The 25,668-nt window shown below is 52.9% G+C and overlaps 8 protein-coding genes across 8 annotated transcripts; 5 read left to right on the plus strand and 3 right to left on the minus strand.

Annotated features, from left to right (window-relative positions):
- Window positions 1–416: 416 nt before the first annotated feature.
- NCS57_00176600 (uncharacterized protein) lies at window positions 417–2,335 on the plus strand (the record flags this gene model as incomplete). Its single annotated transcript, XM_053051820.1, has 3 exons — window positions 417–506; window positions 587–2,169; window positions 2,221–2,335. The coding sequence occupies 3 exons, from the start codon at window positions 417–419 to the stop codon at window positions 2,333–2,335; spliced, it is 1,788 nt and encodes a 595-aa protein (XP_052920335.1).
- A 2,336-nt stretch (window positions 2,336–4,671) lies between these two features.
- On the plus strand, window positions 4,672–5,572 carry NCS57_00176700 (uncharacterized protein; the record flags this gene model as incomplete). The annotated part of the gene is made up of 3 exons (XM_053051821.1): window positions 4,672–4,784; window positions 4,841–5,416; window positions 5,473–5,572. 3 exons carry the CDS (start codon window positions 4,672–4,674, stop codon window positions 5,570–5,572), a joined length of 789 nt encoding a protein of 262 aa, XP_052920336.1.
- Window positions 5,573–5,791: 219 nt separating this feature from the next.
- NCS57_00176800 (DUF202 domain-containing protein) lies at window positions 5,792–6,649 on the minus strand (the record flags this gene model as incomplete). The annotated part of the gene is made up of 3 exons (XM_053051822.1): window positions 5,792–5,869; window positions 5,917–6,200; window positions 6,406–6,649. 3 exons carry the CDS (start codon window positions 6,647–6,649, stop codon window positions 5,792–5,794), a joined length of 606 nt encoding a protein of 201 aa, XP_052920337.1.
- A 2,728-nt stretch (window positions 6,650–9,377) lies between these two features.
- NCS57_00176900 (Beta-glucosidase) lies at window positions 9,378–12,255 on the plus strand (the record flags this gene model as incomplete). The annotated part of the gene is made up of 7 exons (XM_053051823.1): window positions 9,378–9,515; window positions 9,568–9,693; window positions 9,739–9,997; window positions 10,048–10,267; window positions 10,321–11,623; window positions 11,670–12,160; window positions 12,207–12,255. The coding sequence occupies 7 exons, from the start codon at window positions 9,378–9,380 to the stop codon at window positions 12,253–12,255; spliced, it is 2,586 nt and encodes an 861-aa protein (XP_052920338.1).
- A 648-nt stretch (window positions 12,256–12,903) lies between these two features.
- On the minus strand, window positions 12,904–13,433 carry NCS57_00177000 (RRM domain-containing protein; the record flags this gene model as incomplete). The annotated part of the gene is made up of 2 exons (XM_053051824.1): window positions 12,904–13,131; window positions 13,191–13,433. The coding sequence occupies 2 exons, from the start codon at window positions 13,431–13,433 to the stop codon at window positions 12,904–12,906; spliced, it is 471 nt and encodes a 156-aa protein (XP_052920339.1).
- Window positions 13,434–14,084: 651 nt separating this feature from the next.
- NCS57_00177100 (40S ribosomal protein S30) lies at window positions 14,085–14,464 on the minus strand (the record flags this gene model as incomplete). Its single annotated transcript, XM_053051825.1, has 4 exons — window positions 14,085–14,108; window positions 14,161–14,265; window positions 14,335–14,360; window positions 14,431–14,464. The coding sequence occupies 4 exons, from the start codon at window positions 14,462–14,464 to the stop codon at window positions 14,085–14,087; spliced, it is 189 nt and encodes a 62-aa protein (XP_052920340.1).
- A 4,166-nt stretch (window positions 14,465–18,630) lies between these two features.
- Window positions 18,631–21,590, plus strand: NCS57_00177200 (uncharacterized protein; the record flags this gene model as incomplete). The annotated part of the gene is made up of 2 exons (XM_053051826.1): window positions 18,631–18,711; window positions 18,765–21,590. The coding sequence occupies 2 exons, from the start codon at window positions 18,631–18,633 to the stop codon at window positions 21,588–21,590; spliced, it is 2,907 nt and encodes a 968-aa protein (XP_052920341.1).
- Window positions 21,591–22,809: 1,219 nt separating this feature from the next.
- On the plus strand, window positions 22,810–23,223 carry NCS57_00177300 (DUF4440 domain-containing protein; the record flags this gene model as incomplete). The annotated part of the gene is made up of 1 exon (XM_053051827.1): window positions 22,810–23,223. The coding sequence occupies one exon, from the start codon at window positions 22,810–22,812 to the stop codon at window positions 23,221–23,223; it is 414 nt and encodes a 137-aa protein (XP_052920342.1).
- Window positions 23,224–25,668: the final 2,445 nt, after the last annotated feature.

Here is a 25,668-nt window from a genome sequence, read left to right on the forward strand (position 1 = left end):
CAGCATCTTATTCTTCTCTTGTTTGTTCGAGACTCGTGCTAGAATTAAAGGTACATTTGACCGTTCGAGACTCAACGGCGCTTGTACAGAATAGGAAAGGTGTCCATCGCTGCCCGCCGACGCCGCTGGGGGTCCTGTCAACCCACTTGCCTTACTTCATACGTCGCTTCTTCTTCCTCTCTCTCTTACAACAAAGCACTTTATAGACAAAAACGACTGTGTCTTTCTTTTTTTTTACGTCGCCTTTCACTCGCTAGCGACTCGAAATCTCTCCTCGAGGGAAACATATACCGTCTTTTCTTTGACGTTTGCGGTCAACTGCCTGCTGCACGTCGGCCCGTCGCTTCGTTCCCGCGCTGTCGCTTCCGCAGCCTGCATCGACTCGAAACTCTGAATTCGCCCGTCGCTGAGCAGTCATGAAGTCTGCAAGCAGGTTATTCTATCTTTCTGTGTTTGCCCTTTGGGGCGCTCCAGGTTCTTGCGAGAGTTCCTCGGACGACTGTCATGTAAGTCATTGCTTGCCACCCATGAGCCCGCGCAAAGTCCACCCTTTTGCCCTGGGCTTGCTAACTTTGTTCCCTAACAGATCTCGCCCAAGTCCATCGTTGGCGATGCCTGCGCCTCGTTTGCGACCCTCGACAAGCTCAATGCTGGAGTCAAACCCGCCGTCGACGACCTCACCCACAACACCGACTTCTTCTCCCACTACCGAGTAAACCTCTTCCACAAGAAGTGTCCCTTTTGGAACGACGAAAATGGAATGTGCGGAAACATTGGATGCGCCGTCGAGACCCTGGACAACGAGGAGGACATCCCCGAGGTCTGGCGCGCTCACGCGCTGGGCAAGCTCGAGGGTCCTCGCGCCAAGCACCCCGGCAAGAAGGCCCATCACCAGCACCCTGAGCGACCTCTCCAGGGAAAACTTGGCGAGGACGTCGGTGAGAGCTGCGTTTTCGAATACGATGACGAATGCGACGAGCGAGACTTTTGCGTCCCCGAGGATGAGAGCGCAAGCTCCAAGGGCGACTACGTGAGCCTGGTCCGAAACCCCGAACGATTCACAGGATATGCTGGCGCCGGCGCCGCGCAAGTCTGGAATGCCGTCTACCGTGAGAACTGCTTCCAGAAGAGTTCGTTCCCCAAGTCTGCCGATCTCGGCACCTCCCAGTGGAAGCCGGGCCCGGCCGCCCAGGACTTCAAGCAGATTCTCGATGCTGCTGGACGTCAGGCCCAGCTCGAGGAGAGGCGCCAGCAGATCCCCAACACTCCCTTTGTCGCCAACACTGGCTTCGAGGTTGACGATGAGTGTCTTGAGAAGCGTGTCTTTTACCGCGTCATGTCGGGAATGCACGCCAGCATCAGCGCCCACCTGTGCTACAACTTCCTGAACCAGACCACAGGCGACTGGCACCCCAACGTTGCCTGCTACGAACACCGTCTTCACAAGTTCCCCGATCGCATTGGCAACATCTACTTTAACTATGCGCTTATGACCCGCGCTATTGCCAAGATTGGCCCCTACCTTCAGACTGATGACTACACCTTCTGCACTGGCGACCCCTCAGGAGACGCTGCCACCCGTGCCAAGGTCCTCGAAGTTACCCAGCGAGCTGCCAGTGTGCCCCAGATCTTTGACGAGACCCTCATGTTTGTCAACGGTGAGGGGCCTTCCCTGAAGGAGGATTTCCGCAACCGCTTCCGTAACGTTAGCCGTCTGATGGACTGTGTTGGCTGTGACAAGTGCCGTCTCTGGGGCAAGCTCCAGGCTGCCGGCTATGGCACTGCCCTCAAGGTTCTGTTCGAGTTCGACAACAACAGCGAAGACATCCCTGTCCTCAAGCGCACCGAGCTTGTGGCCCTGTTCAACACGTACGCCCGTATCAGCAGCTCTGTCAACGCCGTTAACGAGTTCCGCCACCTTTTGGAGGCGAGGAATTCAGGCGAGGATGAGCTCGACAGGATGATCGAGCAGGACGCGGTCAAGGCCAAGGTTGAGGCCGAGGCTGAGACGAACGCGCAGATGGATGACGCTATGCGGGAGTTTATTGAGCTGAGGCAAAGAGGGCCTACGGACGACTCGCTCAGCAGTCATATCGCTTATGAGCTTGCTCACGTCCGTGCTGCCATGAAGGTGGTTATTTCGGGCTGGATGCGCACTCCCAGGGCACTGTAAGTTTTGATCTTTGAGATTATCATGAGACAGATACTGACATTTCGCAGCTGGAACGTCGTTACTTATGAATTCCACCGCCTTTACCGCGTCTGGGTCGGTCTTCCCGTCGGACCTCGATGGTGGAAGTTTCAGCTTCCCAACATTGACCGAGACGAGCTGTAGATGGTCGACTGGCTGGGTCAGGCATATAAAACAGAGTGTGATTATGGCATCACTGGGCGTTTTCTCCTTTTTCAAGCTTCAACAACAAGGGATATATCTTGTTTTTGCTCTCAACAGAAGTATGGATACTAAGGCATTTTGCTGGGCGTTTGCATTGAGCGGTTGGGTTTTGAACCTTTTTTTTTTAATCCTATAGGATTCTTCTGGCAGTAAATATGCTATAGACGAGAAATTGAGAACTTTGTTCTCTTTCAAAGTATTGTGCCATGTCCGGAAGGTTGGTTTGGGTTATTTGCTGCGCAGTATTGCTTTGTGCTGAAGGACTGGGTAGGTACATCGGTTTACTTGAATGGGTTACTCTGAGTGATGTCAGGAGAGTTTTATGGATTACTGAACGAACTATTACATTTTGCAGAAATGTGATCAGTCTCGCCAGAGTGACGTGTAACTCGGGCAGACAGATGAGAGGATGTAAGTGCAAAGGTCTATAACCAAGGAGAATCAAGGACAATAGGACAATATGCTTGGCATTAATAAGACAATGGCGATCCATAGACTATCGATTGAAGCATTACTAGTTGTTCGTCTCTTGATTGTGCTCAGTTTCAGCTGTTGTCGTCTCTCAATCGAGACCACATCCCTACCCCACGCTTCCTAACATCTCGTCAGCTCGCGTGTGTACCTTTCAATGCATGTTCCATACTTATGCTCTATGCCTTGTCCGATAGACATCGGGCTGTTAGTGCTATTCAAAGGACAGCATGCACAACAACATGTGCTTACGAGTACCTCATGCATAGAGTCAAACCCCGGTCGTGCACAAACGTAACCTGACTCAGGACTTCCCACGGACCCGACAACGAGGGACGGGTGGCTTGAGGCAGAGCATGAACAGGGGGTCCATGAGATTTTTTTGAGGCCTGCCACTCTTGACAGGGGGTCCTCGAGAGGGAGGGGTTGGGAGAGTTGTATGTATGGAAAAGGAGTGGTGAGAGGTCAATTGAGGGAGATTACAGGGTTTTTGTTGCATTTGTAGGTCAATTGTTGGTCTTTTGTCGGCCATTTGTTGGATACTTGTTGGTCGATTGTTGGATTTAGGGGTTTTCTCGTAGTATTATACCCTGTCAATTGTTGGCCATTTGTCGGGTCATTGTTGGACAGTTGTTGGTTTTACGGTAGTGTTTCGCCCTGTCACAGGTTGTCAGACTTTTGCAGGATACTTGTTGGAATGTCAGTTCATTGTTGGAGCTCCATTGGAAGTGATCTTCATCCAGCTTTGCATCCTTAACTGCTTCTGTCCAAATAGACGTAATGCCAATACATGTTTGCCTTGCAACTCTAACGCCCTGCTTGCACAGCCTTAACCGAGACTACCCAACTGCCGGTAGCCATTATCCTCACGAGGAAAATTGCAGCGCGAAGCCGAGACACCCACGGCCATGAGACAGATAACGAGGAAAAAGCAAGGAAAACTCGGCTGCAAAACAGCTGATTCCAACAGGGTTCTTTTGTCCTGCACAACAAAAACGAAGCGGTGACGAGCGAGAGACGATCGCCAGCCTCTTTTACCGCCGACGTGGGTAAGATGAGATGTGCCTTACCAGGCCATCGGGTATTGCAGCACACACACCACCCCTTTTACCGGCAGGACGGTTGGCCGAGTGTGTCCCCGCCCACTGGCCTGGGTCTGACGAGTGTGTGTCTGGGTCTGTCAAGGGAGATTTGACATGGCTCATGGGATTTGAGTTTCTCGAGGGTGGGAATAACTGACTTCTGCTTTCTCAGCTAGGGCTTTCTTCTTCTTCTCCTTGCAGTTTGCCTGTCATCAACTCAAAAAGCCTCTTTGTCTCTAATCCACGCCAGCATGAGTTTTTTTTTTCTTGTGTCTCGCTTCCTGCAGATCACCCGTCGTAGGCACGACCCGGCGGACTGGGTTGGCGAACCACCAGGCGAAGCCATCCGCTTGACGGCTTCCCCACAGCAGACAGGCCCGGGGATGCATCCGACACGACAGACACCGGGGGTCGCCCGGTATACTGGGTCCCAGGTACATTGGTTTGGTTGCCTTGTCGAGGAAAGAGATGACGGGAACAGGGGCAGGACGGGAAGATGGTTCGCAGCGCGACCCAGATGCTCGGGCCTGTCGTGGGCTTGTCGCGGACGGGAGGATTCTCTTAGGGAGGGCCCCGGTTCCTTTCTGTCGGTAACCTGGCGTCGTCTATGTCCGGGGACATGGCTTGTATGATGAGAGGGCCCTATAACTAGCCCCCGTGTCCTGTCACTTTCTTTCTTTTCGAGAACAAGCAATATTCTCCCCCCAGCTTTTGCCACCTAGCATGGACCCTCTTTGTGGTATTGATGGCTCTCGTCCGTCGCCTCCTCGGTCTAGGAAGATGGCTAGACGGGATAGCAGCATCAGCCTTGAAGAAGGCCCTGTCCCTGTAGAGAGGTACCGTTCCCTAACCCAGTGTCGTCAAGTTGAATACTAACCCTTGATGTTGCCAGACACTCTCCTCAGACTCATCACTCTAAGGACAAGGGCGCCTTCGATTCCGCCAAGTCCCCTCTTCCCCTCCTTCGTCCTCACGAACTCCAAACTCCCACCACGATCCGTGAGGCGAGCCCGGAGGATGGCTGTCCGCTGCTCCCCTCAGAGCCGAGTCTTCCATCCTCGCCTATGGTGACGGCGCCGATGGATGTGTTTCTTGGGTATGAGGATAGCCATGAGAAGATGAGAGTTGGTGGTGTTGCTCCGGCGAAGACGGCTGCTCAGGTTAAGCAGTTGAGATCGGAGCCTGCTGCCTCATCTCTTGGGACATCCAGTTGGCAACATCCCAGTGATGATGATGTTGACCCATCCTTGAGTGATGAGGCCAGGCCCGGTGGTCATGGTAAGGCGCCTCAAACTCCAGTACTGCAGCCCATAGCTGGCCGAGCAATGACTGAGTCGTCCTCCTATGACATGATCCCCTCCGAGCCCCTCGAAGCAGAAGACGATCCACTTGAGATGCCTGATCCAAGCATCCAGATCATGTGTACATCCAACGGCATCGACGGTGGCGGTATCCGACGCCAGTTTAGGTATGATGACTCTCTGCTAACCCATGACGACAACACCCAGGCTGACAGCCACGCAGGAGTGGCAGGAGACATGATTCGGCGCCGGGAATCTGGAGAGTAGTCAGAGTTAGAAAGTCAAAGAAAGACTTGAAGGAGAAACGAGGCAAGAAGCCCTGATGTGAGGGTTAGTTCGGATGCAAGTGTGTTGGAAGTCTTTTGTGTTTTGAGTTTCGTTACTATAGGCTGCTCTCTCTACTTACTGTGCGCAATGAATACTCGAGTTACCTGAACATCAGGCCATGTTAAACCGAACTCATAGGTATAAGTGAGTCCAAAGAGGTTGTGATTTGTGGTTTGGTTCGTATGTCGTTCCTCGTTTAACAGCATACTCCGAACTCACGTTGGCTTGGGAAGGGGAGAAACCGCCTTGAGCACATCAATAGCCAGAAGAAACCCAAAAAAGACAAGCAGCAGCTACCACATGTCAGTCTTACTCTCTAACAATCACAAGCTCAACCCACAAGAACAGAACATATACCGAGGCAGTGAATCTCAAAGCCACCTGACAAGGCCTTGCCGCTCAATATGGCATACTGATGCCTCCAGCTCCGAACGGCCCCAAGTAGGATAGTGCCTATCGAGAAGGCGTAGCAGGTTATGGCTAGGGGTTTCCCGGCAGCAAAGTAGCCAAAACCGGAGCCGTGGTTGGTCTCGTGGTTGATTGTGAAGAGCTGGGCTACCAGGGTCCCCACCATGGACATCATCATGGATGTACGCAGGTATCCGAGAAAGGTACGCTCGTTGGCTAAATGGGGGAATATCATGTTAGCAGATGGCGTTCTATATAAGGGTTCTATATAGCCCAGGTTGTATAACCGAGCAAGGTCTTGTGACGGGGGGTTTTCTAGAATGGGGATGCTTCCACATGAAACGAAGAGCATCAGCCGCAAGGTTGACGTGCTGAAGAGGACATTTATTATTCCTCCAGTTACACAGAAGAGTAAACATACCGAGGTGGTCACGCGCGGCTGAAAGGTCAACCTCGCAGCTCACCTGCGAAGACCAGAACCTGGCGAGCGGCGTCTTGGCCGATTCGGCCGGCGGGACGGCGGACCCTTCCCCACGCGGCTCCGGTTCTTGGTCCGGCTGCGACTGCGGGGATGATGATGTTGTTGATAAAGATTGTGTGATGCGCGGAGAGAGGTCGTGGAGAGAATATACCGAGGGTGAGCGGCTTCTAGCTGACGAAGGCATTGTGGTGTTGAAGTGGCGAGTGACAACTAACAAGACCAAGTTCGATTAGGAAATGCAGGTATCACCAAAACCGTTAGCTAAGAGGCACAAGTTCATGTCAAACATCTGCACGATGATGCAAAAGAGAAAGAAAAGGTGCTTTCCCGCCCGTTTCTCGATGAACTTTTGGGCCCGGGTCGATCCAAGGCTTCGGGAACTAAATGCGGATCTCGGGGAGGTGACGAAAGCGGGAAGGGGAGCAACGCCGCCGACCCGCCGATCGAGATATTGACAGGGGGAACTCTGGGTTCTTTTGGTGTTGATGTTTTAACACGGCGTTTTATTAATATCCGAGACCCGGGATGTTTCTATTTTTTGATGAGTCGTTTTTTGGTGTATATCCGATGTTTGTGAAACGTTTTTAGCCACATTCCTTACCGTGCTGTATACAGCGTAGTTTGTAGTTGGCTGTACAACGGGAGTCAAGGGCGGCGATTAATTGAACTCTCTTCGTTCAGTGGCATTTTCCTTGCTGCGTTAGCGCTATCAGTGTGATTGAGAGATAAGCAATAGCTGGGGAAATCTTGTGTTTATCACGATGCGGTGCACTCAACCTCCTGTCCAACATGCTCTCCTGTCAACCCACTCATCTCCATCAACTTCAATAACGCAAGAAAAACAAAAGTTCCCCGTAAAAGAGCAAAGCTAGAGGATTCTCACATATCAACTTTCATTTAAATTCTCCACTTCCGTATTCCTGCAGAAAATGCAAAAAAGTACGCGCTGGACAAGCACCTACAGCAACCTCCCGATCGCAGCCCCAACACAACAACGCACCATCCGTCGTGCGGTTCTCTTCCCCGTGTTGGCCCCCGTCAGGAACGAAGACTTTGACCGTTCGGCCACTCTCAGTGCCCGTCTTTACTTCAGGCTGCGTTTTCCTGGATGATAAGGGTATAGGCTAAGCCGGTGGTTTGGCAGTGTTGAGATGCAACTCGGGTCATGGTTGACAGTGATGAGTGGATCACGATACCTGAATGGGTAATAACTTGTGAAATGGGCTCGTGAATGCTTGATCTGTAACTGCTTAGCTGAAAAGCTTCAGTTGCAGCCTCGGCATGCGAGTGTATCACCCCCTGAAGGTGCCTCGGCGAAGGTTCCACGTCAACTCGGTACATGGACAAGGCAAGAAACGTCGTATCCATGCCGAGGGTCATTTCTTTTGTGCAGGTCGATCAATCTGGCGCTTCCGACATACATATATCCGCACGTATAGGATGTTACATGCTCGGAAGAGCTGCCGACGTTGTCTCTTTTCGCTCTGTTGAGACAAAGGCTGGTAAGGTGCAGGACCACTCTTGCTGCTACCTGCGCTCGGATGTGCTACGACTCTGGCAACTGCCGAGTCTATGAGGTTATGGTTATCTGGGAGATTTCTAATAGGATCATGGTATTGTCTCTTACTTGGGTTGCTGTTGTTTGAATATCACCACCTGGTCATGTTAATGGTGACACTGAAGCCATACACAGAACCACAACTCAACCCATCTTTACAGAACAAAAACAACTTATCAACAATGCAAAAAAGCGTCTGATGCCATATCGACATTCCCGTCCGGCGATGCCGACATTTCTCAACTCAACCCCCGGGCCACCCCACACGCACCCCCCAGCAAAAAAGAAAACCCCCGGAGCCCCAGCCCCGGCTCTCGCTTGCCCCGGCTCCGTCGGGCACCTCAAAGGTGGGATTCCCGGGCCGAAGGGCCGCACACCTTCTTTTAGACTGGGGGGGGATCCCGACAACCGCTGGGTGCCTGGTTACGCGGGTTTCGTATCTTGATAGGGTAATTGTCATAACACACACCAAGGCGCACGCTTCACCCAGTCTCTCGGTGCCGAGTTACCTCGCTTGAATTCTTTATTATCCAAGCGAAAACAAAACAAAACATCATCTTATTTTCCGGCATCGATGCCAAGAGTCTTTCCCAATTCGTTGGTACAAGATGGATGCCCTTAGCTGACCGCCGATAAGGCGCCCTTGTGCAACGTGGCATGCGCTCACTCACCCCAAAACATGGGAGTTTTATTTGTCAAATGGGGCTTTTTTAGCATTTCGCAACTTTTGATGATTATGAGCCCACAGAGTCTTTGCCTCTGCTATGCATACAAGAGAAAAGAACCCCTTCTCCTTTCCAATCTCGGCTTATACCTCTCTCCTTGGACAAGTGCTCACCACCACCACCACTACCCCCGAGCCTCCCGCAATCGTCCCAACGCTCGGCCGCTCTCACGGTCCGTCTATACCGGGACGTTTGCTATCCCAATCGATCTGCAACTAGCATCGCCTCTCAGCTGCGGTTGCATTTTTTTCCCCACTCCCCCGGCCTGTCCAGCCTCAGTCGTGGAAGACCTCAAACAACCCATATCCCTGTCTCTCTGTGGTTGGAGGTGATTCTGCCTATCTTGTACCTTCCTACTGAGGGATTCTCGGCCAATTGCCTCGCCTCATGTCGGTGCAATAAACGGATGACCTTGTGAATCCCTCATGGCGCCTCACTCGTCTGCCGGCTGTATAAGTTGGTTGCCCACCTCTTATTTCTCCGGCTGCATTCTTATTTCTGTAGAAATACACCTGACTGGTTGCTGTTTTATCCAGGCTCAACTCGCATCCTTCAAGTTCCAGTTGGGTGTTTGAACAAGGGGAATACATCAAACTCCCTGCCATTTTAAGCCCCATTACATTGTCGACATGAACGAGTCAAATACCCCTTCCACTCCTGACACGGAGTACTCTCCGCCCTGCAGCCCCCCGCAGAAGAGCCAGCACCTTCGGGACACTCGGTCCGCCGCAAAGGAGAAGCTGGCGACACTAAGCTTGAAGGAAAAGGCATGATTGGAGGGACGTTGACTATATCAGATTATGCATTCTGACTTTGTAGGTCTCTCTTCTTACCGCTGCCGACTTTTGGCGGACAAGAGCCATACCCGAGAAGGGTATCCCAGCCATCAAGACGACAGACGGCCCAAATGGAGCTCGAGGAGGGATATTTGTTGGCGGCACAAAGGTCAGTTGCCAAGTATACACCATGGTCAATGACTGAATAGGCCAGGCTGCTTTATTCCCATGTGGCATCTCACTCGCAGCCACATGGAACAAGGACCTCCTCTACCAAGTCGGCCAACACCTAGCCCTCGAAGCAAAAGCGAGATCCGCAGAGATGCTCCTCGCTCCAACAGTCTGCATGCACCGTCACCCCCTCGGCGGTCGCAACTTTGAGTCCTTCTCCGAAGACCCCCTCCTCACGGGCAAGCTCGCGGCCCAGTACATCAAAGGTTTACAAGACAGGGGCGTAGCGGCAACCATCAAGCGTAAAGAGTACACTGGCAATTAACATTTTCAGCATGCTAAGGGTGAATAGATTTCGTTGGGAACGAGCAGGAGACGAATAGGCTGACGATAGACTCGCTCATCACTGAGAGGCCTCTCCGAGAGCTCTACCTCCGTCCGTTTGAGATTGCGATCCGGGAGGCGAATCCTTGGGCCGTCATGTCTTCGTATAATCTCATCAACGGCGTTCACGCAGACTTGAATAAGCATACGCTCAAGGATATTTTGCGAGGAGAATGGGGTTATGATGGGTTATTGACAACTGTGCCTATCTTCATTCACTGGATATGCTAATTCTACCTAGGACTGTGGTTTCGGATTGGGGTGGTATCAACTCGTCTGTTGAATCTGTACAGGCTGGATGCGATATCGAGTTCCCCTATTCAGCAAAGTGGCGGTTAGACAAGCTCATCACCGCAGCTAACGAGGGCCTTATCAAGATGGAGGATATCGACCAAGCTGCAGAGAACATGCTCACATTGGTAGAGCGACTCAAGGGAAGCGACATGTCACCAGAGGAACCCGAGCGAGAAGACGATCGAAAAGAGACGCGAGAACTCATCCGAGCTGCTGGACATGAAGGACTCACGCTCCTCAAAAACGACGATGGTATTCTCCCGCTGTGTCCCAAGTCTACCAAGGTTGCTGTCATTGGACCAAACGCCAACAGGGCCATCGCCGGCGGTGGTGGAAGTGCAAGTCTGAACCCGTACTACAACACGATTCCTCTCGACAGCATCCGCAAGGTATCTCAGAAAAAGGTCACTTTTGCTCAGGGGTGTTATATCCACAAGTGGCTCCCCGTTGCGTCCGACTACTGCACGGACAAGTCTGGGAAACCCGGTGTCAACATTGACTGGTTCGCGGGCGACAAGTTTGAGGGAAGTCCCGTGGTGATACAGCGAAGGACAAACACAGATCTCTTCCTCTGGGATTCGGCGCCCCTTCAGCAGGTTGGTCCTGAGTGGTCTGCCATTGCTACTACATACCTCACACCAAAGACAACGGGCAAGCACACCATCAGCTTCATGAGTGTAGGTCCCGGGAAGCTATACGTCAACGGGCAGTTGGTTCTCGATCTATGGGAGTGGACTGAGGAGGGAGAGGCAATGTTTGACGGCTCGGTAGACTACCTCGTCGATGTCGACATGGAAGCAGACAAGGCAGTCGAACTCCGTGTAGAAATGACCAACGAACTCCGTCCCATCTCGAAGCAGAAGCAATTTGGCATCACGCACAAGTACGGCGGCTGCCGCATCGGATTCAAGGAGCAGGATCGTGTCGACTACATTCAGGAGGCGGTCGAGACGGCTCGAGCGGCAGATGTGGCTGTGGTGATTGTTGGGGTGGACGCTGAGTGGGAATCAGAGGGTTATGATCGCCAGACGATGGATCTGCCAGTTGATGGGAGTCAGGATAGGCTCATTGAGGCTGTGGTGAAAGCGAACCCACGAACCATTGTCGTCAACCAATCTGGCAGTCCGGTTCATATGCCCTGGGCAGACCATGTTCCCGTCATCATCCAGGGGTGGTACCAGGGACAAGAAGCAGGAAACGCCCTCGCCGATGTCTTGTTTGGCATGCAAAACCCCAGTGGAAAGCTCCCGGTAAGTTTGTACTTCAAGTCCAACATCCTCGCTAACAAGACCACAGGCAACCTTCCCCAAGCGCATCGAGCACACTCCAGCCTGGCACACCTGGCCCGGCGAGAACCACAAAGTCCTCTACGGCGAAGGCCTCTACATCGGCTACAGACACTACGACCACGCCAAGATAGTCCCCCTCTTCCCCTTTGGCCACGGCCTTTCCTACACGACCTTCGAGTACGGCCGTCCCGAGATCTCGACCCGCACGCTGACACCCGACGGCGTCATAAACATCACACTTGCCATCTCAAACATTGGCAGTCGCGCCGGTGCAGAGACGGTGCAGCTGTATGTTCATGATGAGAAGAGTCGACTACCAAGGCCGGAGAAGGAGCTCGTGGCGTTTGAAAAGGTGTTCCTCGAAGCGGATGAGACGAGACACATTACCATCAGCCTCGACAAGTACGCTGTCGGGTACTATGACGAGACTGTTCCTGGATGGATCGCCGAGGAGGGCGCCTTCAAGGTGCTCATCGGTGCGTCGAGCGCTGATATCAGGTGAGTTAACTGGATGAAAGTTGAAGATAGGGGCTAATCTGAGCAGGCAATCGACGAAATTTTCCGTCAAGGAGTCGTTCACCTGGGTATTCTAAGGAGCCCAAGTAAACCTTCACAGGCGTCCATGATGCGGCGCAGTTCAAGGCATGCCTCTAAACTGCCTTGTTTCTTTCTCATTCTTCGCATTTGCAACAAGCATCGGTTGCTCCCTAGTTTTCTTCAGAGATTGGATAGGTCGGGACATGATCCCATGAGGTGCACAACGAAACACGACTGTAACCCAGACTTCAGCGATACAAACTGACGGCTGATGTGCCTCTCGCAATAGCATTTCGGATAGTATGAATACCTATTCCAAAGAATCTCATCAGTATAGCCATGACCAGATTATCCAGTCAAGCCAGCGAGACATACTGTAGCTATGCGAACCAGCCAGCACAAGGTGCATCTCTTGACGCATCTCTTGCTCATACAATCCAAACACTTTTTCATCCGTCATTCTGAATGCAATAGCCATGCGAACGTAGTCCAATCCTTTCTTGATCTAAACATCTCGTCAGATTTAAACCCCTCAAAAAAGACGCGTAAAAACATACCTCATATATAGACATTACGCGTGCCGACGTGCTCTCGACCCTTCACGGGTCATGCACATCGGCGATGCTCCAGCCGTGTTTGTTCATGCGCCCTTGCATGTCGTAACCGCGCATTCTTTGTCTCTCTCCGGCTCTCGAAGCATCCTTTCAGTCGCGTTCCTCGCGTTCCTCGCGCTCCTTGCCCTCGGGACTTCGACTCCTGCTCCGGCCTGTCCTCCTACCGCCCGCGCCCCGTCCGCGTCCTGGCTTACCAGGCGGGGGTCGGACGAATGCAAAGTCCACCTGGATGGTCTGCTCGAGGAGCTTTGTCTCGTGTGCGCCGTCAATGGCCGCGCGGGCCTCCTCAAGGGTCGTGTACTCGATCAGCGCGTATCCCTAGACGCATCTCATCATCAGCATCCCATGCATCGCAACGTGTCCTGGCGCAGGCTCACCTTGACGTAACCGCTTCGTCGGTCCAGGTTCAAGTGCATGTTCTTGATCTCGCCGTACTCTCCAAAAATATCCTGCAGAGACTCCTCGTCGGCCTCCTCGTGGACGTTGGTGACGACAATGATCCAGCCCTCGATGGAGCGGACGGCTGTGGCTTTCGCATGGGTCTGCATGTCGGACTCGTTGCGCGCGGGGGGCGGGGGGGACGCCGCGTCGACGTCGACATCCATTTCCACGTCGGCCATTTTGAGGTTGTGATTTGGGGTTGTCGGTCTGTAGGAGGAATTGAGCACGCGTTGAGGTGTGTTATTGCTGTTGTGATGGAGGAGCTCGGGTAGAGTTCAGGCGGGAGGATGAAATTGATATCACGTGACTCTGGACATGGCGCCGTAATGGTTCAATTCATCACGAACTGCACAGTAATCGAAAATGCATCCTTAGTCGATCGTTGAGGCACGCATTGTCGCATTCACAAAGGCAACTAGGGGCTATTCATCAAGAGCATCATCCTCAGGCATTCATTCTGACATGGATGTCATCGGCGTGAGTCACTCGCCGAAATGGCAGCGGGGTTCACAGGGTCTACGAGGTTCGCAGTCATCATCCATTTCCGCCTGTCGAGGATCCTCATCATAGAGCGCCGTAGTATTCACAATCCATGGCAAATTCGTCTGGGCGCGAACAAATGTTTGTTGTATTGACAACCGACACCGGACGCCGAGTAGAGTCGTAGTGCTTCTTCGCCATTCCTTTTTGATTTTGTGCAAGGGGCTCAGCCTATATCGTGCGACCCGACCTAATCCATCTTCCCATTGCTGAGTGAAGCAACCATCGGTGAACGGTTTCTGCAAGCCAACCTCCCAATACCGCAAATCCTGTGCTAGGTAACCAGTCGTTTAAGAGCCGGGGTTGGGGTTCATCTGTCGGCATCGTCAGCGCCCGTGGTTTTGTGGTCCTGTCGAGTCTGCTCACCTTCCGCTTGCCACCAGTCATGGTAACGTTGACGAATCGTCGGGTGTACTTGAGGCGCTTAAGAGCACGGCCCTTGGGGACCTTGGTCTTCTCCTGCTTCTCAACCTGTAGGACCGGATGGTTAGTGATCGGAGTCGTCGGGATCGATGGAAATTATTCGCGGCGCCGTCGTACCTTAGGAGTCTGAGACTTGACCTTGCCTGCGTTACTGTCAGCGACGTTCTAATCATCAAAGCATCATCGCGAAGAGATGCGGCGGGCGCAACGTACCGGCACGGGCAAGAGATCCGTGAACTTTACCCATTGTGAATGATTTGCTTGGTGGTGATGTGGATGGTGTGTCGTCGACTGGAGGCGCGGTAAGATCGATTTTTTGGGAATTTGGCAAATGATTGTGGGCGGGAGGCGACCCTCACGTGAGCGGGGAAAGATGCCCTGTCGGATAAACTTCAGCCGAGTGTGGCTGGAGGTGTGGCTCAATTTGAGGCTTATGTAATACATCTCCCAGCAGCGAGCCTCCCTCACGAGGCGGCCGATGGTCTGGAGGCCCCAAATCAATGAGAAATTTCATGTGCTTTTGCTCTCGATATTTCTTGCAAAATTGACCTTTTGTTTTTTATTTCCTCAGTCTAACTTGCTCTCAATCCATGGGTTGAGAGGTTGAGCTCCTATATGATGACGTCATTGGTGATATTCCCAACCAAGTAAAGTTGCTGCGAGAGGTCTGACTGTATGTTGAAGCAAGCTGAGCAGTCAAGACATAAGACGAACTCGAAGGGCTTCCGTAAGCCTATTCTCATGCATTCAGGTACCATCTCACTCCTCGCACCACACAAGATGGTTCCTGACAGGCGTTACATCGCCTCCCGGGGCAGTGTCGCCAAGATGGATGTGCAACTCTAGCCTCTTGCCCTGCCATCCCGGGAATCAGACCCTGAAAAGCAGCAGATCAAGTAGTTTGGCACATGCAGGAACATAGTTCTGAGCAATCTTGGGGTCCTTTTCTGCAGGAACAGTCGGTTGTACGTTCCTGAGTTTAGTGAGTTCGTATTGTAGAGATTGAATCACGTCGTGTTTGACGTTCCTGGACTTGAAACTGGAGCATGGGTTATACGGATTGCGGGTGAAGCTTGGAGCAAGGGATCTTGGGAATACGATGTCGGGTGTTTTATCAACGTCGGGACTCTTCTGTTGGGTGAGCCCGTTATCCACTTACAACATTGTTTTCGTATTTGGAGACAAGCTCATCTTTGCGGCCGGTCGGCCGACTACCTACTAACTGCACTCTATGTCAATCGAAGCAAAAGCAAAAGCCTCCAGACATAGATGGCAAGTTGAGCCAGTTTCTTTTCATGGAAATAAGGATCAATGGCTGTGAATTTTCCATGCCATTGTGTAGGGTAGACCAACAGTCCAATCCTTCAACCCACAGAATCCTCTCCCCCTCACGCAGATAAAAAAAAAAACAAAAAAAAACACAGAGCAATCGCATTGACTTAGAAGGCCCATCCAGGCCAGAAGAAGTCAGTCATCCGCATTGCCTCGCAGAATCTCGGCCCCAAGCGGGGGTGTTTTTTTATTACTATATTTACGCGGAGCAGGGTCCTTGCTGCTGCAACAATACGAGGGTAAAGGGCCACTGAGGCCAAAGAATGAGGGCGCACTTTGCAGCAAGGAATTTTGCGTGATCCACCGCGGGCTGGATGTCGATCGTATCCAGATCAAGAGGGGAGGATCTCGTAAGTTGATGGATTTGCGGTTTCGCGATGGATGCCGTTTAATATATTGATGGTGCCCAACCCATGGTTCTAGGGAGGAGAGCAAGGTGGAAAAGACCCAAGTTTCTTGTTTGTGATAATGCCACGGTTCATTCTCGTGGTATCATGACATCCAGCGTACCGAGGTAAACAAGATCATACGCCGCTCTTATGAGGGTTTTCAATATTGGCCCTCTTTCTCGTGTCCGGTGATATTTCCTGCTTTCACCCATGAGCACACCGCCGCCGGGAGAAAAAACGTGATGCACGGACTGCCCCGGATAGATTAGCACGAGGTCTGGGCGGTACCACAACACGAACAGCACAACACCACCCATGCGTCAGGCATCACATCACCGCGCAGCTGTCCTGCAGGCTCTTGCAGGCGCTAGGCGCCCTTCTTCGTGGTTAGCCGAGCAACGCTCCCAGCCGCCTGCTTCTCTTGTGTATGTTTAGGTTTGGGGGCATGGCATGGCATGGCATGACTCTTGTTTTTATCGGTTCTTATTCCGCTGTGATCGACATGAAAAAAGGTTGGATGGACGGACGGGAAGAAGTTTGGATGGCAGGAGATGAGCTTGCCACGTTGTGCTGCACTTCATCCTTTGTACTCCATAATAAACTCAACCTCCTCATCCAACCTCCATCCTACATTAGATAGATAGAGTCACCTATTCGAAGGCCATTGGAAGCCAACCACCTCAATTGTATAAGCCATAAACATTGTAAGCTTAACCTGAGATGGTGTCCCCTCGCATCGCTGCCGCCGGCTTCACCTCAAGCACTGTAAACGACGGGACATAAACGAGCTGTCCCCATCATGAGGCCAAACCCCAGAGCCCCAAGCTCCAAGCAGCCACCACTCGTGTCTTTTCCAGAGGCAGACGCCTCTTGATCGATCTTTTTGGGGAAGTGGTCCCGTTCTATTCGTGTACGCTCGCATTTGCATTTTGGTGTGCAGACGTCAGTCAGATCAGGCCCTTGGGAATGCGGGCTATTTTTGGATCCATGTGCATCCTCAGCAGTGCCGGGCTTCGGCCCCTCCCACTGAAGAGCACTGTAGCTGTAGGGCCACTGCAAGGCCATAGCTGTGGATCGGCCGATGATGGCGTTGGGAGCTTGTGGCCGGCCAATGGGGTGACGCGGTCCGCCGATGACAGCCACACTGATTCTGTGGTGCCCACCTCGTCAGTTCGTATTCTCGGCCGACCCAAACCCACAATGGATAGACGACGACCTTGATTTTAGGTCTTTACGAGCAACTGCAGGATGCGGGTGTTGGATGGTGCTTCTACTGCTGAAAGTTCAATCTAACGAATGTGATTGCAGAGAGAGAGACATGAGGGGACGACGATCCAATTATTCAAGGGAGATGAGGAGAGAATCAGCTTATCAGGGCATCTTGAAGAGCTATCAAACATTACCGAAACAGCTCTCATACCTGAGCTCAGATCTGGGTGGTTCCAGTTTAGCCCAGTAATAGGCCGTCATCCACGTCAATAACCAGGGCAGCTTACAGTCAGTGGCTTTTCTGGGTCGACTACACTAACTAGGGCTGGGCCATGCCGCCATCCCGCAATCACGCACCCATGATGCGGAGGACCCATCCTATCGCATCGCATCCGGGAAGACCGCTGCTCAGCTGGTGTCGTTGGGTCGACGGGCGTCATGGGCAATTCGGATTGGCCCAGCCATGTTAGTCTCTACAGTACCGCAGACATGGAAGACAAGCTGCTGCAGAACAAGAGACCATCCGGGATATCGGGATCTTGCTTGCTTGCTCACTCGCTTGCCTTGCTTGGCTGGGCCCTGCAATTTGGCTTCTGGACAAAGAAAGTCTCACCAGGGCGAGCGTCAGGAATTTTCGGGACTTTTCTATTTTCTGCTCTTCCTCATGTTTCCCCATCCCCATGTCCACTGTCTCATCCCATCATCGTCCTTCATCTTAAGACGACCCCCCCTGCTTCTCCCTCCTCTATCTCTTACAAACACTCAATATCCCAGTCCTACGTTGCATCAGGAATTCCTATTTTCATCTTGAATCCGTTCCCGCTCCTCCCTCTTCCCATTGCCTTTTTTGCCCCCCTCCTCCCCTCTGGTCTGGTCGAATCCAACCTCTCAAGACCAACCTCTTTGCATACAAACCTCCAAATCACGAGACAGCAACGCCTTGTCCCACCGCTTCTACTTACCCGCCCACATCTTGAGACACGACCGCTTCCGTCGCTTCTCGACAATAGATTCTTTTTTGCTTGTCGCCGCTTTCGTCGTTTTCCCCAGAAACTCAATTCTTGAACAGTTTCTCTCGTTTTCTAGAGCAGGAAAAGAAGGCGGGGCATGAGTCTAGAAAGCTCATAGCAACAGCAACAACAACAAACACCACCATCTGCGCCCACATCCACCATCGCCAGAGTTGATTCTCTCGCCGAACCCGGCTCCCGAGCGATTCTCTTTCGGCGCTTTCAGCTAGCTCTTTGGCTGCAAACACCCGCAGGAGCTCAATCCCGCAAGCTACTACTCATTCAATCTTCGCGCTTATCTGCAGCAAACCACCCCCACCTTACGCCATCTTGTCCGACAAGAGCTGCTTTCTGCCCATTTCTTTGCGCTCACATTTTCTCCCGATCTTTCCTCACAGACCTCGCATGTTCTGAGGCGTTTTTGCGTGTCGCCAGCTTCGGGTCGACTCGCCTAGACTTACAACACCTTCATCATGCAAGAGATTATCCAGCCTCAGGCGCGAGGGCGCTCCAACAGCTTACAGCGCATGCTGGACCTGGAGAAGAAGCTCAATGTAGGTCCCAGAACCACCGAGGAAGCATCATGTAAGACTGACCGCAATTGCAGTTCCAACGAACCCACCAAGGCTCTGTGCCTCCATCTCCCACCGTTACAGATAGCTCTGTTCCTCCAAGCCCCGGCTTTGCTCCTCGCCGCTTTGAATTGGTGCCAAAGGACAAGAAAGTCCCTCCTCCAGTCCGAAACTACAATGCCGTGCCTCCGCCACTCTTCTCCTCCCACACAGCTCCCGCGCGAGCTGAATCACCCAATGTGATACAGCGAAAACCAGTCGGACAAGGCGCCTCTCGCTCCTCTTCGAGGGAAGCCTCCACAACCGACCTCACAGCAGATAAGCACACACAAAAGACGGTGGCTTTCATGTTCCCCCCAGACGTTGAGGAGCAGCGCTCCGTCTGTCAATCCCCCACATGGGAGGCCTATGACCGACGAAAGAAGGAGAAGAAGGAAGAAAAAAAGAAGGAGAGCGAGAAGAAGAAGGAAGACGATAAGAAAAAGGAACAAGAAAAGGAGCAGGCCATGAATGAGGCCCTCGAGGAGGCCTGGAAGAATGCCCCCAAGCCTCGTGGTAGAAAGCTGACCAAGCACCATCCTCCGCCCTCTCCCAGCGTCTTTGCCTCCCAAGGTCGAAGCATGACCGAACCCACGCGGCCCGCGACGCAGAAGCGGCGATCTCGATCCTCCAGCTTGTTGGGCTTCTCCATCGGGAGGAACAACGACGAGCCCGAAGAGCCCCGGAGCCATCGCCGCTCCAACTCGCTCACATCCCTCTTCCGCAGCTCATTCGAGATTCGACGAGCTTCATTCGACGAGACCAGCTCCACCGGCTTCCTCGGAGGCGTCAAGCTGGAGAAGAAGAAGGAGGACTTTCATCAAAAGGTCCTCGAGGACCAAGCAAAGGGCAACAGCAAGGTGCATCCCGCTCTACGAAAATCGTTTCTTGGCCACGGCTCATTCACACCTCTCAAGACCAACCCCCAGCAGACCAAAGAGGCAGACGCCCAGCGCAGGGCGTACCCGCCCATTTCGATCAACACGGCCGCTGCGAGAGGTCACCCGATGAAGCCCGCCAAGTCGCCTCAGCGAAGAGGCTCCGTCAACATTTACCTATGGAGTGCGCGCGCTAAGCGAAACTCTGCTGCATCCGAGTGTGCTGTGGCTGATGATACAGAAGATGAAGAGGAGCAGAACCAGGTGCACACGCCAGATAGCGAGGTCCTATATAACAAGGCTCAGGGCCTTACAAGGAGGGGATGCGTTCACATCAAGAACGGCTCACACACCGTGTCTGACCAGAAGTCTGTAAAGAGCCATGAGGATCTCAAGGCTCGTACTCAGAGTGAGAGCAGTCAGGCTAGACCGGTGAGCGCCGAGAGCAGCCAGAGCCAGAAGATGAAGGAGATTCCGCCCCTGAGGATCAAGACCCCCAAGGTCACCGAGAAACCTGCTCCGGAGGAGAAGACGACCGTCTCAAAGCCGCCGGTTGTGCCACTGGCAATTCCCCGTCCTCGACGGGCATCCGCCACTTCCACGTCAACTGCACCTGAGCCTCCGCGAAAGAGCTCCAAGAGGAACTCTCTGATCTTCCTGACCCGACTCCAATCGCACTCGCCACAAGATGACCCCTCGAGCTCCAAGAGCAGCTTTGGCTCACCCAAGGATAAGAAGTCTATGGAGTCGAGCAGGTCATCCAAGTCCTCCAAGCACAACCCGCCTAGCATCCGGTATGAGCACACCTCAGCCGGCGAGCGCCCCAAGCCCATCACTGCGGAGTCTTCGCCAGCCGTGAGCACAAAATGGACCCTTAGAGAGGCTGCCAAGAGTGCTTTCAGCCGTGGACACTCGTCCCATGGATCTGTCTCTCGTCCCTCGACGGCCAACGTCTCGCCTGAACCTCCAACCGACTCTCCCAAGACTGACTCGTCAACTCCCATCATGTCGAATAGTCAGCCTTATAGGGGGCTGAACATCAGTGGCGGCGTTCCTCTGGACGCTACTCACAGCACTCGACATGCGAACAAGCATCTTTCTCCGGCAATGTCTTCTCCAACTTGTCGACCTACGACGAGCTCTTCAGATTCGTCCTACTCGGACGCCATTCAATCTGTATCCCCCCTCAGCACACCACACACCACTCCTCCTCAGTCTGAGATGGGTCATTCCCCCAGTTTGGCGACTATCAAGCCCGTGCTACCACCACCAGCAAACCACGGGTACGAACAGGTCAGCCCATACTGGTCATACACCAACTCGCCACAGCTTCTCCCCACCGACCGATTCGAGCCTTCTGATATCAGCAGCTCAGAGGCAGAGGCCGATCCTATTCAGGAGGCCGCAAACAGGGTGATGGAAGCATTCTCGAATGCCAACCTCCGAAGCCCAACCTTCCAGCGCAAGAGGTCGGACCTCAACTCTTCGGCTGAGACCAGCTTTGCTTCATCCCCGACGCAGCTGCACCCCCCTCTGAAGCACAAGGACAGAAGCAAGGCTCGAATCCGATCTCCTGTCAACCCTCAATCCCCGCGTTTCGATCGCGTGGGCAGTCCGCTACGAGGTCATAGGCCGACCCTCTCGGACCCCGAGGCATCGATCAAGACGCTCCGCCACAGGACCAACCTGGAGCACCAGCAGCCAGGCGAGCCCGTGGCCAAGATGTTTGTCGAGTGCTGCGAGTGCAAGTACTACCACGACATGCCGAGCAAGCTCTACGAGGCCATGTCCAACCCGGATGCTGTGCTCTCGTCGACGGACCAGCTCGGCTTCGCAGGCAGCCTTTCCATGACGGTGCGGTGTCCGTGGTGCAAGCACGAGATGAGCACCAAGTGCTGCGCAGGATTCGCGGCTATGGTATACATCAAGGAGAGATTCCACTGATATAGTCAGCTCGACGGGTTCAATCCTTTTTGAATTGTTTATTTCTACCTGTTTTTTTTACAACTAGATGACAGCACGACGCAATCATTTCCTTGAAACCCTCTATTGGCGCTCAGGAAGAAAAGGAGGAGAGAATGTCTGGGAGAAACGACAATCCCTTGACTATCTGGTTTTTCATTTTTTTGTATCAGTGGGATATAATTGCACACTGCTTGGCTAAACGCAGCCTATCTGACAATACCTAGGTATACTTTTTCGTTGGTGGAGAGATTGAAGGGATTCATGTATCTAGCCTGATGACCTAATATGATGACCTAACGACATGATGAATTGAATCAAAAAAGGATCAAGAACTCCGTTTTCACCGTATTTATCTTGTGAAGTAACTGTTACGTGTATTTTCAAGGACCCATAGACTTGCTGGACCCTGCTTCAAGGGTCCCATGATGAAGATGGGGTTTGGTCTCCATGGGCTCGGGGAGTTTGAGAAACGGAGGTTGACGTCACCCTCCGACTTTCCTCTTCAGGTTTAACCCCCTAACCCCTCACGGTCGTATCGAAGAATTTGGCATTTACCCTAGAACTCGATAGTCATCTTGGCATTTCTCATCGTCATGGGCGCCGTCGATGGGTCAAGGAGCCAACAGTTTCAAGGACCTTCCGTTATCGGTGTAGCTAGATCTAGAGATATGGGGAATCTGTGAATCTAAAATGGTTGTGATGGTGAATGAGGATGGGATAATGAAAACGTGGTGGTGTGTGTACAAGATCAACTTGTGGGCCGGGGTTGGTTGAGATCAAGGATGGGAATGTCCCCCGATGAGGGGAGAATTGGCAGACGAAAAGAATATTCCGGATAATCAGGTCATGATTGACCCGGAACAAGAATCCTGTTGCCTTGCAATTACTGTCCATTGGGCGATTTCCTTATGACAATACGTCTTGGTTGACGTTGCGCAGCGCTGACGTCAGGCAAAAACAGGGATTGGAGATGGGTCAATTGCCAGGTTTTTGGGGGCAAGCAACGTCTGTGGGAAAGGGTTGGAAGACAATGATATCAAGACATACGTCAGGCTTTGGAGGAGATAAGATTTCTTGCCGTCGTTTCCCCTGCTTTACGAATTTGAAGTTTGTCTAGAGCACCTTACGATAGCATCACCTCAATACCCCGAGTGAAACTCGTCTTTACCTACCACCAATTCACAATACAAACCTCACAATGGGTGAACCGAAAAAGGGAACAATCCTCGCCCGCAACAAGGAGGGCACCCTCGAAGCCTCAGCCCTCCTCTGGCGCGCCCTCACCTCTGACAAGCCAGAGACGATGCGCAAGTACATCACAAAGGACGCGGTGCTCGCAGAGCCCGACAGGAGGGTCTACTCGCCAAAGACGGAGCCCACGCTCGACGAGTACATCGAGGAAGACTACGAGCCCTGGACCGCGTACAAGATCCACGGGGAGCCAGAGTTTGTCGAGATCGACATGATGGCCTCGGCCCTCACCTATCGCGTCACCGCTTGGAAGCTCAAGGGAGGCGAGATGGTCGCTACTGAGGGGTGGTGCTCGAGTGTGTTTAGGCAAGGTCCTGGGGGAGATTGGACGTGCTGCTGTCACCATATGGCCAAGATTTGAAGCGAGTCGTTGGATGGGAGATGATCATGTTGGGGTGGTTGGTGGTGGTGGAAGTCGAGAGGAGAGCTCAACGAGTGTAGAAAGTGTAATCTTGCAAAGGGAAAGGATGTGAAAGACGGTCACTCTTGGCCGCAAGGGCCTCGAGGCACCAATCGACATGGGGTCTTGTTGGTTGTGGGTTGCAGTGGGTTGGGGGTTCTTGAGGAGGCGAATATTGGGCATTTTTTCTTGTACTGTAATGAATTCATGTGCGATGATGTTATCTCACCTATTAAATGAAACAACCAGCTTCCGTATTCAACCTCGCACATATCGTCGTTGTGTAGGATCTTCCCACCTGAGCATGTCAGCAGACGCCCGTCTATGGGTTGCAATGCTGGAGTCTCGATCCCCTGGGCGAGGATTGCCAAGATATAGGCCTTATTTTTTGTGGATATCTACGCAGTTTCAATTGTCAATATCAACACCTTCAGCTGTCCTCGTGACTTTGCTTCTTCAACGTAACCACCCTTGTCACAATGTGTATCATCCTTACCCCAGAACAACACGGGCTTACATGTCCGCTGTTATGTAAGACCCCCCCTTGTTCCGCGTAAACTCCATGCCCCCGGACGCCCCCCGGTGATGCGAACTCCCTCGGTTGGAGAGAGAGAGGAGAAAAGGAAAAGGAAAAACGAATTGATGCGATTGAATGCAGTTCATCTCGTTTCCCCGCTCGTTAATGCCAAGACTACGCTGCTCGGTCGTCGTCCAAAACGAGGGGGGCCTTTCTTCGCGTGGAAGCCAGCGCAGGGGTCCTGAAAAAGTGGCAAAAAAGAAGAGGTTGTTTCTTGATATGGTCTCGTGCGTGTTATCTGCGCAGTATAGTTATCGACGAGTCGTTATTGGCGAGAGATGAACAGTTGAGGCTAATATTAGCTTAATACCAAGCCCGTCGGCTATACAATCTGTCTCATCCAGTGGGAAGAGGCATTATTAACGAACAGCGCCAAAAGAAACAAGCAGCTTTTGACGGACCTGGGCCGAAACTCAATTGACCACTCACCAGCCTTCGTCCTGCAACTTGACCATTCTAGACAGGCAAGGATTCCTGCGCGGGGGGGCCATTTCGACAAAAGGCTGGGCATCTGCCTCCCATCTCCCCTCCTTCTTGTTTCTTCTTGGCACAAGCTGGGCGTTTTTGCCATTCGCCTGCACAACATCGTCAAGCCTTTTGAGGGGAACGAGCGTTTTCTGGGCGTGCCTCCAGTGTCTTGTCCTTTTCTTGGCTTTGCTGCTACTGCTGCTGCCTTCGATGCTTGGCTTCCCCCCTGCGTTTTTTTCCCTCTTCGCCTCTGTCCCTTCTATCCGGCTCAGCCAACTTTCTGGGCATTCTCACGATCCGAGGTTATCATGATTCAGACTCGGACGGACATTGGCTAACTAAGCGTCGACACGTCTACCCAGTGTCAAAGACGGTGGTGCTGCAGCCTCGACTATCGAGAATGCTGCGCTGCTGCAGAGAACGTCGGCCTCAATGACAAACTTGCCAATTGGCCTGACCACCAAAAAAAAGGCGTCCTTGGCAACGTCCCTTTTCGTCTGCACTCGGTGATAGAATCGGTGCTGATGGCCCATCCCCGGCGAGCGCCGACTGACCGGTTCTCTGTCTGTCGCCAGCATGCCGGTCATTGTGCCACCACCGCTGTCAATGTCTCTGTTCCTCCATCAAGCTCAAGCCAAGGCCTTGTCAAATGCTTCTTCACCCCCGACAAGACAAGCCCATGTGCTCTTGGCGGGAACGAGGCAAATAATGTGAACTGCCGGTCTGCGGGTGCACCTGCGTGGTGACATCGCCTTTCCCGGGATTGCTTCTCTTTGTCGTCCTCGTCTGTCTGTCTCTTCCTCTTCCCTGACCACAGCCAACAAGTTTCTCTCCCCCCCAGACCCCTCCCCAACAGATCCTGGTCGCTTCTCCTCTGCCTCTGACATCTCCGCTCCGAGGGTGTCAGCGGAGGACACGTGCCCCGCCTCGTTCTCGGTCTTGCTACGAAGTGTTGCGAGTGGCTCCGCCGCCCCTCCGCTGCTGGGGTCCTATCCTTCATCCCTGCAGCGCTGTCCTCGCGAGCCCACCCACGCCGCTTGGCGTTGATAGAACGTGGGGCCGCTGGGCGTTCCGCTCTCGACGCAGCCTCCGACGGGGGTGGACATTTCCGCCGCGTCGAGTTGTGGGCGTCTTGCGTTGATCGAGTCCCCCTCGACAGAGATTGTCACCCAAGGGCCATGGGTGGTGATGGTGGTTGAATCCGACATATCATGACACGTGTTGAAAAGCTTGTCGAAGACCCCCAAGGCCTTGCAAGTGCTTGGCTTCTCAAAATGGTCTCGGTGGACGATCGTGGGGGAGGTTGGACCCTCGAGAGGCCTGGTTGGGCCTTGATCCAAGGTATCTCGACCAGAGAGGAT

This window comes from Fusarium keratoplasticum, chromosome 1, assembly GCF_025433545.1.
Source record: "Fusarium keratoplasticum isolate Fu6.1 chromosome 1, whole genome shotgun sequence".
Taxonomy (NCBI): Eukaryota; Fungi; Ascomycota; class Sordariomycetes; order Hypocreales; family Nectriaceae; genus Fusarium; species Fusarium keratoplasticum.